Source organism: Wasmannia auropunctata, unplaced genomic scaffold (assembly GCF_000956235.1).
Source record: "Wasmannia auropunctata unplaced genomic scaffold, wasmannia.A_1.0 LD335983.1, whole genome shotgun sequence".
NCBI lineage: Eukaryota > Metazoa > Arthropoda > Insecta > Hymenoptera > Formicidae > Wasmannia > Wasmannia auropunctata.
In genome coordinates this window covers 12,965-24,107 of record NW_012026907.1, presented here as the reverse complement: position 1 = coordinate 24,107, position 11,143 = coordinate 12,965, and the positions used below count along the sequence as shown (strand labels likewise).

At 28.7% G+C, this 11,143-nt stretch overlaps 1 protein-coding gene and 1 pseudogene across 1 annotated transcript in view; both read left to right on the top strand.

The window, feature by feature from the left end:
* The first annotated feature begins 5,384 nt into the window (after positions 1-5,384).
* LOC105454549 lies at positions 5,385-7,806 on the top strand (annotated as a pseudogene).
* A 1,777-nt stretch (positions 7,807-9,583) lies between these two features.
* Positions 9,584-11,143, top strand: part of LOC105454560 (cytochrome P450 9e2-like) — an 11,297-nt gene continuing 9,737 nt past the window's right edge. The window contains exon 1 of the mRNA XM_011697236.1: positions 9,584-11,136. Coding sequence (XP_011695538.1) covers positions 10,525-11,136 — 612 coding nt within the window. The 5' untranslated portion in view covers positions 9,584-10,524. The remainder of the gene's footprint in view (positions 11,137-11,143) is intronic.

Genomic DNA, 11,143 nt, shown 5'->3' with positions numbered 1-11,143 from the left:
TATATATATATATATATATATAAAGAAATCGAGTAAGTGATTTTACGTTCTGCTATTACTGTTGCGGAAACTAACTTACTTATGGTTTATAAATAACGGCGACAAAATTTGGCAATGGATAAAGAATCACAAAAATGAGACATTTCTACAAGGTTAATATCACTAAATATCGTTCATACAACTAATGTTTTAATATTGTACCTTTTAGGCCTGAAAAACTAAATTAAACAGGAAACAATAATTCGACGACGGTTATTTTTTAGATCTTTATTATATATTGTATTATTTAATACATTGCAAAATGACCGAAAGTGTATTCTTGACAGATCCATACTTTTCTATTTAATGATTTATACTTTTTTAAGCTAAGAAATATTTTAATATTTTGTTTATACACTATTTAGTGTATTTAATGCAAAGAATTATATTTATACTTTAAATTTTTGTAAGACCTTTGTAATTATGCGAGAAAATGTAAAAAGAAATAAAATAAAATTGTCTACTTATCTTATATAATATTCTTTAATGTTATATTACAATTTAATTTAGTTTTAATAATTCAAAACTTGTTGACTTAGAATTTAGCGGTACGTAGCTGATGATTACTTGTTTCCTGATAACTGGACGATGTGGCCATATGAGAAGCCATTGACGAGTCCGGCAATGATGCCGATTGGAAATGAGATATATTAACCCGAAAATATGTTAGTCGAAATCCATGTGCCAATAGAAAATATTTATGTTTCTGAATACATCAACTGATTGATCTCTGATGCATGACGAGATATATGTATAGGGATCTGTAATAAAATCTATAGCACTGATCATCTTATTTTTGAATTATTATTATTTTAACAAAGACAAAACATAAAATTTTGGCAGATAAAATTAAGTAAGAATAATAAATAGAAAGAACGATTTTGCTGAAAAGTCTAACAATTTTTGCTCAATACAGAAAATAATTTGGTTGGACCACATCAAAATAATTTAGTTTTTCAACTGTAGTTATTAAAATATCAAAACGTTTTACAGAATTGCTCTTTATTTTCGAGTTTCCCGAGACCCCGAGCTTATTATAAATCCATTACATTAAAAAACTTCGACAAATTCCCGAATCATCGCATCGTCCTAGATAAAATCAAGATCCATTATTGGGCAAAAATCTGTTCTCCCTTTGCGGAGATAAATGGCGACAGATACGAATTATTGAGTTCAATTTTTACGTCTAGCAAAATGAAAACTATGTTTAAGCTAATGTTGAAGTGCAAGGTCAATTTTGGTAATTATTTGGTGCAATTATCACCGAAGCAGAGGATAATGAAAGACGTTTTTGCGAGATAAAAATTTTATTAATTTTGCACTATATTTGATGTACAATACATTAACAATAACACGTTATCAATAATTATTAAAACTTTTCAACCACTTAATTAATCAAGTTATTTATTTTTTTCATAAAACAATGGTTAATTTCGTTTATTTTAATTAATTTAAGTTTATATATTATAATCTTCTGACTGAGTACAATGCGGGAGTTCACCATTTGCAGATGTGAATTTATTTCAAAGAAACAACTACGATTAACACGACTGCGATTACGATAATGAACTGACGCTTTTAATGGTCTCCTGAATGATCTTTTCAGTTCGCTCCATAACCAAATCGCTAAAAATAAAGCAAATTTACATATGCAATGCAAACTGTGTTGCCTGCTGTTTTTCATTATTTTTGCAATAATATAATAGAATATTAAATTATAAAACTTATACAATAATTATATAAAAGTATAAATAAGCGAAATATTTTACAATGGTTGTATCAACATTAAATAAAGTTTTACATCTTGTCGTCCATATATATTATACTCTAAATGAATATTTATCATTTCCAATATAATTACAAAAAATGCAGACTATTTGTTTAAATCTTATATATGTAGATTTTCTGATTTCACAGCTAGAAATATTAAAAATGATGAAAATAGTTATATTATAGTCAATTTTATATCCATAGTCTTTAGCTAAATGTGCAAGTAAATCAAATATATTTTATGACACTCTCTACCGCAAAACGGAATTAAGTCATTGTGTGCAATTATTGTTTTATAAATTATAAAAAATTAAATATACTAATAGCTTATCTCATTGACACGTGAAATAAATAAGAAAATAATAAGAAGTCCATACATATATTAAAAAACTTACCGGTCCACATCCATATCCAAATAGATTAAAACTCGGAAATTTCGGGATTAACATATATGTTTATTTATTTCGTTAGTCGGTGTAATTTTAATTTCTGATCGTTCAATGTTATTTTTAATTTTGTCAGTTTCCACTTTTTCATTTACTTTGCCTCGCCATTTATTCGCCAGCATTGCATTGAACGCGTCCTGCAAAAAATATACATAAGGTTTAATTTAATTTATTTAGAATTTATATGTATGTATTTAAAAGAGTTTGCGAATATCGAAAAATATATTGTTTAAGTTATCGAGATTAAAATCAATAATACATTAAGTAATACAACTTTTTTAGATGCGCTCCATCATATCTATGATTCGAATTGAATGATCTATTGTTAATTAAATATACTTACATTATTTATAATAGGAAATCTATAAAAACTCTGAAAAAAAGATATTTCTTGCTTAGTATGTATATCTCTCACGTATAGATTTTGTTACATTAAAAAGAATATATATTTCTTTTTTATTTAAATATTTAATTATATTTTAAGATCACGTTTGAAATGTTTATACTTATTTATCTCAATATTGTAGAAATATTAATTTTTCAATGGTTTGGGAATTAATTTATGTGTTGACCGACCTGTCTGCTAGCATCCATTCCGTAAGTATATATTTGAAATGGTTTTGAGGATACTACTACAACGCAAAACACAAGTAAGCATACTGTCAACATCTTCATCTTTCTCTTTCTGCAAAATCGTATCATATATATATATATATATATATATGTAAAAGTAGTGTTTTTATAATCGCACATGAAACTAATAATATGTCATTAAATATAATTACATTTTATATTTCCACAAACTTAAAGATTAAAATATAACAAAAATGAGGATGATTCTGATACAAAAGTTCTATGTGAATTTTCAAAGAATTATTTTTTCTTTTTAAACATTAACTTGTTATCACAAAAAAGAATTCGTAACTTTGTAAAGTAAATTATAATTAATTTACGTTTTCTCTTCCACTGATGCCTTTTTATGTCACCCGTCAACCACTTCACCCGTCAATGATCACATTAGACAGCAATTACAAGGAGGAACTATTTCGAACTGCTTTATATAATATCGGCGATAACATGATTTTCATTAATCGCGATAGCCGTGTTTTATAAAACTTTCGTTGGTCAATCATTTCTTCGCATTATCCATATCTGCGTAGAGCCACTTGCCCTTTTGACTCGAAAGTGCCACAGAACGTACGATATATGATAACAATTCCAGTCATTTAGTTACACATGTAAGCATATGAATCAAACGATTTAAGTATAGACAGAGTGAATAGAGTCCTATTTCTTGCTCAATTTTATTTATGCTTTTTGTTTCGATCATACGAGTATTCTTTTCATAGAAATGTTAATTCAAGATTGGTAAATACAGTATATCGCACATGAAAATCAATAAGTCGCTGTAATAACTTGACTTCGAAAATTAACAAGAGTTAATTTTTTGAAATTAATTTTTATTTTAATTTTTTGACTGTTAGTTAAGGCGATTGTAAATATTTTAGCTGCGGCGTATTCGTATGCAATTTACTTTTTGTATTATGATGTAACATTTTTAATATTGTGCTGCATCTACCACGCCAGAATGTAAGCTTAACATTTCTTGAAGTGGTTCTTAGAATTTACTGATGAATTCAATCTGCAGATAACAATTTATTTCCTAGAAATTGCTACCAATTCGACTACCACGACAATCGAGTTGTATTTCTGTCGTTGAACTCTTGAAGAAGCTTCTTCATTATGCTATACTCCTCAGAAGCATGACTGATTCGCTAAAAAAGAAAAGCAATTTCATACATGCAATGCAAAACCGTATTGCTTCATGCTCTTTTTCATTTTACTTTTGCAATAATCCAATAGAAAATTAAATTATAGAAGCGAAATATTCTACAATGGTTTTATCAACATTGAATAGAGTTTTACATTCTGTCGTCCATACATTATATTCTAAATAAATTTCTAATATTTCCAATATAATTACAAAAAACATGGAGATTATTTGATTAAATTTTATAGATTTTCTGATTTTACTAGAAATTTTGGAAATGATGAAAAGTTATTTTATAATTAATTTAATACCCGTAGTCTTCGACTGAATGTGCAAGTAAACCAAGTATCTTGACACTCTTTACCGCAAAACGGAATTAAGTCACTATATATGCACAATTATTGTCATAAATTATAAAAAATTAAATACACTAATGTAGCTTATCTCAGTGATACATGACACGAATAAGAAAATAAGTAAGAAATCCATATAATTAGATAACATCGTCGGGTAACAGATTAAATAATAATTATGTATTTTTCCCTTTCTAGTTGAAAGACTTCGACATTATATACACTTGTATCCTTCAATTAGAGTGAGCTCACGTTCTGCTATCACTATTGCGATAACTAACTTACGGTGGTTCACAAATAACGGCAACAAAATTTGGCAATGGATAAAGAATGACAAAAATAAAACAGTTCTACAAGGTTAAAATCACTAATCATCGTACATACAACTAATGTTTTAATATTGTACTTTTTAGGCCCTTACTGAAAAACTAAATTAAACAGAAAACGATAATTGGAAGACGATTATTTTTTAAATCTTTATTATATTGTATTATTTAATGTATTGCAAAATGGCAAAAGATGTATTCTTGACAAGTAACGTGCTTTTCCATTTAATAATTTATTCTTTCTTAAACTAAGAAATATTGTAATATTTTGTTTATACAGTATTTAGTGTATTTAATGCAAAGAATTATATCTTTAATTTTTTGTAAGAGCTTTGTAATTATGTGAGCTTTGTAATTATGAGAGAAAATGTAAAAAGAAATAAAATAAAAATGGGAATAATGTCTACTTATTTTAAATAACGTCAGGTGATAGTTTCTGATAGCTGTACAAAAAAAGGAAATTTTTTAATTTTTGGCCGTTTTTACTACAAATTCGTAGTTCGCCTTCTTACATTTTACGTCTATTTCAATTCTATAAAAGCGATTTCAAATCCGTTCAGTCGTTTTGGAGTTATCCTTGCGACTGCAATTGTCAGTAATTCCAGCCGACCTTTCAACATTGCGTAAGCAATGACGAATCGGATATTATATTATCTTGCATTAAACTGTGCAATATAGCAGTAGACTGTCGACTTTCGACGTGTAACGTTGTGCCTTGTGAAATCATCTTTGTTATAAACTGCGCAATAGATAAAATTATAATATTCAAGAAACATTTACTAGCTTTTTGTTGTGATATACATATATATAATAAATATGATATATATAATTGCTTTGTCAATAATAGTAGGTGCTTTAGGCCTTTATTATTATTTATTCTACAAGAATTTGAATTATTTTAAAGAACATGGCATACCATACCGACCGCCTTCTTTACTTAACACTATAAAATTTGTGTTATCGCCTCAAAAACCGCTAAATGAACTCTTCAAGGATTTGTATGATCTATATCCTGAAGCTAAGTATATTGGTTTGTTTGATTTGAACGTTCCACTTCTAATGCTTCGCGATCCCGAGCTTATTAAATCCATTACGTTAAAAAACTTCGCGATATTCCCGGATCATCGCAATTTCATAGATGAAAATCAAGATCCATTATTTGGGAATAATCTTTCCTCTCTGCGCGGAGATAAATGGCGACATGTACGACCTTTATTGAGCCCAGCCTTTACGTCCAGCAAAATGAAAACTATGTTTAAGCTAATGTCGGAATGCGGGGTTAATTTCGGTAATTACTTGGCACAATTACCACCTAAACAGAAGACAATGGAGATGAAAGATGTCTTTGCAAGATATACGAACGACGTGATTGCTACTTGCGCTTTTGGTGTTAGTGTTGATTCCATGAGAAATCCGGAGAATGAATTTTATGTATACGGCAAAGAAGCGATCTCTTTTAACCATACTGTTTTGTTAAAGTTATACATATATCGAATTATGCCTTGGTTGACATACATAATCGACTTGAAAATCATTCGTTCAAAAATAGCAGATTTCTTCCGAAACATCATAGAAACGACTATAAAAACCAGAGATAAAAATGGTATTGTCCGTCCTGATATGTTGCAATTGATGATGAACNGAATAGAGTAAGATGAGTACCGATGATATAGTATCCCAGGCATTCGTCTTTTTCTTTGCTGGCTTTGACACTACTTCAACATTAATGTGTTTTGCCGCTCATGAAATTGCGGTAAATCAGGACATACAAGAGAAACTTCAAAATGACATTGACAAAGTTTTGGAAGAAACAAATGGGGAAGCACCTTACGAAGCGATTAATGGCATGGAATATTTAGATGCTGTGATTAATGAAGCTCTCCGAATGTATCCGGTTGCTTTAATAACGGATAGAGTATGCGTAGAGGATTTTGAGCTACCGCCAGCATTACCAGGATTGAAACCATTTTCTTTAAAGAAAGGGCAAGGTATATGGCTACCAATTTATGCACTTCAGCATGATCCCAAGTACTTTGAGGAGCCAGAGAAATTTGATCCTGACCGATTTCTTGGTGAACGAAAAAAGGATACTCTCAACTCCGGAGCCTACTTTCCTTTTGGTATTGGTCCTAGAATGTGTATAGGTAACAGATTCGCATTGTTGGAGACAAAGGTCGTACTGTTTCATTTACTGGCCCGTTGCAATTTGAAAATCTGCGAGAAGACGTCAAAACCACTCAAGATTGCTAAGGCCAGCTTCAATATGAAGGCTGAAGGTGGTTTCTGGTTGAAGGTGTTACCCAGAACAGATGCGCATTACACTCTTACAACTAATGTCAATGGAACGCGTTAAATGTAAGAAAGTTAAAAGAATTTTTTATAATTTTTTAAAATTTGGAAATAAAAGAGATATTTTAAAGGGAAATTTAGAATTTTTTTTTTAAATTAATAAAAGATAATATAATATAGTCTGTCTCTCTCTCTCTCTCTCTCTCTCTCTCATAATGACATTAATCTCAATAAAAATAATTTCAATTTTGTAAAATTGTTTAAGTTTTTAAAAATATATGATATTTGTAGAACCTTATAATTTAAAGTAATTTACATATATAAAAGAACTTACAAAAATGAAGGAGACTGACCAAATAATAAAGTTACATTTTAATGTAATGTAATTTAAATTTTTTAGATAAAATGGAAACAAAAAATAGATACCAAAATGAACGTGAAATTATACATTATTTTCTTAATTATTTGGCAAGAAGTTGCTTATGTTGCTACAAATGTAAGAAATAATGGTATTCTTGCATTAGAAGTATTTTCAGAACATAAAATGTAGTAATATTATTATCTTTTGTATTTATTATCTACCTGTAGATTATGTTATATATCTTACTATATATTATTATATACATATATCTTATCACTTATTAAAAAACAGTAAGAGAAGAGAGTATGAAAAAAAAACAAATTGAAACTAATTGTTAGCTTGCGTTGTTATTATCAATCAATTTGTAATGCTTTTTTCATGATATATTATTGTGCAGTTATCATAACAATCTCGTACTTTTATCATAATAAACTTGTACTTTTTAATTGCATATCCATTACTTTCCTCATTACATTTCTTTAATATTTATAGGAAATATTTTCATACTTTCTGTATAATGACATAACGTGCTGGTAAGAGTAACATAAACGATGATTTAATTAGGCAAGCATTGATTATATAACTATATATACATATCAAATACTATATACATAACTATATAGTATATACATAATCAAAATAAAATCTATAGTTGCAAATAAAATTTGTTATCTAATAAAACGAACATTTCTTAATAAATTGATATTATTAATACATATTGATATCACTAATTGATATCAAATAAAATTCTAATAATAAAACATTTCTCTCTCTCGAGAAATATTATATGAAATATAATAGTTTCTTCTATCATTGTTTTTTTGTTTAAGCTATATTCTTTCTTTGTAACACACATCGCAGAAAATATTTACATTCTCTCTTTCATTCAGAGTACAATATTTTTATTAAAAACTGTACAATTATTACAAATTATTAGTTTGCGCGATTATTATTAGTTATATTGAGGTGATATCTTACGACATATTATACGAAACATATTTCATTCTGCTCAAAAATATCTATCTTATAATTAGGTGAGTTGCAATGAGTTACAAAATAAAATAGAAAACTTACGATAATATTGTAGTTTATTTATCAAAAAATATCCAAAATGCGAATAGATAATAAATAGATTATTCAGAGTTTAAAGATCTATTAAATTAAACATTTCATCGTAGTGAGATCGTTTGGTACGCGGTCTTGGTCATTGTTTTCAAGTACGCCGGATTATCGGCGTACTATCACTGCTATATCACCCACTCAACTCGTGACGCTCGAACAAACAGATGATATGTAATTCTCCCTACTTTAACTTTTTTTATCATAAACGCAATTGCGACGAGTACTATATGATTCCGAAGCGTCGTTATACATTGCAATTTTTAGGCTGAGTTTGCACGATCTTAATTAATTAGCAATTCTCATGAGTATTGTGTACAACGCACAATTTGACAAGAGAAAGATCAGAGAAAGGAAGAGAAAATCGAAGGAGAAGCATCGGGTAACAGTGCAAAACAAGTCATCTTGGAGTGAAAAGGAAATTATTATATTTATTTTAGGATAACAAATCTTTAAAAATTGTATTATATATATCAGATTAGATTTTTATGTCAGTCAAATTATAATAGTACTATAGATAGAAAGTACTATAGATAAATATATAATATCTCATAGATCCGTTGCTTTAGAATGGATAGGTAAAATAAATTGTCTATATAGCATAATCTTGGATCCATTCTTTGTCAATTTATAAAACTATTTCAGAACACACTTAGAAAGCTCATAAAATAGATTGAATAAAGTTGATTGGATTATTGTTTTGAACTCCTGATATTATATCACAGTTTCAAAGAAAGAATATTTTGACATTAAATCATAATTAATTATCATAAAACAAATAATCGATGTGCATTCATATTTTATGCTAACAACATATTCTGTAATAATGAAAACATTCTTTTATTGACCGATCTTACGCGAAGGTTTTGAGCATAAAAATCGCATAACCATGACATTTTGATAGCTGAGACATATCGATACGTAATATTAAACTATTGAGTACAAACATTTTGAGTTACTTTTATATAGAATTTTTTTACGAATAAACACAAAGCAGTTTACTTAATAAAATTCTTATTGCATAATATTATCTATACAATATTTATATTAAGAGCGCGCGCGCGTTCAATTCAAGGAAGCACCTTAATTAAAATTGTCTTGATAAAATCAATGTATTTTTATCCCATTAGCAATTTTAAAAGATTTTATTTTTACAAAATTTTCTAGACAGATATATTTGTAACGATTGTACAGTGTTACAAATTCTCTGTATTGATAACAGATTCTTTTCCTTCAAGAACAAAAATATCGATTTTGTTAGATTGCTCAATATAGAAAATATTACAGTATTACACATATTATATAAGTGTATAAACAATAATAATACAGAAATTAGTACGTAGAATATTAGGAATTTATAAAGATATTCTATGGCAATTCTGCAAATTATTTGAAGGATACGAAAATAGAGTTATAATTATGACAGAATCTCCTATTCACCTTATTGCCTAAATAATTAAATGAAAATTTGTTATATTGTAATTTGGTATTAAATTTAATTTAATTATAATTTGCTGTTAATTGATATCAATCATGTTACATATCAGCTGTAGTAAGTAAAAAACATAGATAACAAATATGTTCGAAAATATTGAATAGACAGTAACCTGACGAATCCAATATTCATTTCAATATGTTCGCTGCTCGTCTAAAAGGCACACCAATAACAGAAGCCAATTACATAAATTATAATTATTATAGTACACAATAGATTCATTACGCATTGATGCTATTCCCGAAAGAGTCTGATCACGCACTGGAGCAGTGATGGGCAATGAACGTGTTAATTGTAAAAATCAATTCGTCATTGTTATTATGTTGATAACAACAAAGATAAGTAACACAATATACTTAACTTCATCTGCGTGAGCGATAACGAATCGGATGCCATATTAGATTGCGTTAATCTGTGCAATAGCAGTAGACCGTCAACTTTCGACGTGTAACGTTGTGCCTTAGTGATATCATCTTTGTTATTAACTGCCCGATAGATAAAATATTCAAGAAACATTTACTAAATTTTTGCGGTGATATATGATATATAATCAACATGATATATATAATCGCTTTGTCAGTAATAGTAGGTGCTCTAGGCCTTTATTATTTGTTCCTGAAGAATTTGAATGATTTTAAAAAACATGGCATACCACACCTGCCACCTTCTTTACTTGGAAGTACATTATTTCGATTATTGCCTCAAAAGCCGCTTACTGAAATTCTCAAGTATTTGTACAATCTACATCCTGAAGCCAAGTACATTGGTATATTTGATATAAATGTTCCACTTGTAATACTTCGCGATCCCGAGATAATTAAATCCATCACGTTAAAGAACTTCGAGATATTCCCGGATCATCGCAATTTCATAGACGAAAATCAAGATCCATTATTTGGGAAAAATCTTTTCTCCCTTCGCGGAGATAAATGGCGACAGGTACGACCTTTATTGAGCCCAGCCTTTACGTCTAGCAAAATGAAAACTATGTTTAAGCTAATGTCGGAGTGCGGGGTCAATTTTGGTAATTACCTGGTGCAATTACCACCGGAGCAAAGAATAATGGAGATGAAAGACGTCTTTGCGAGATATACTAACGATGTGATTGCTACTTGCGTTTTTGGCATTAGTGTTGATTCTATGAAAAACCCGGAGAATGAATTTTATGTATACG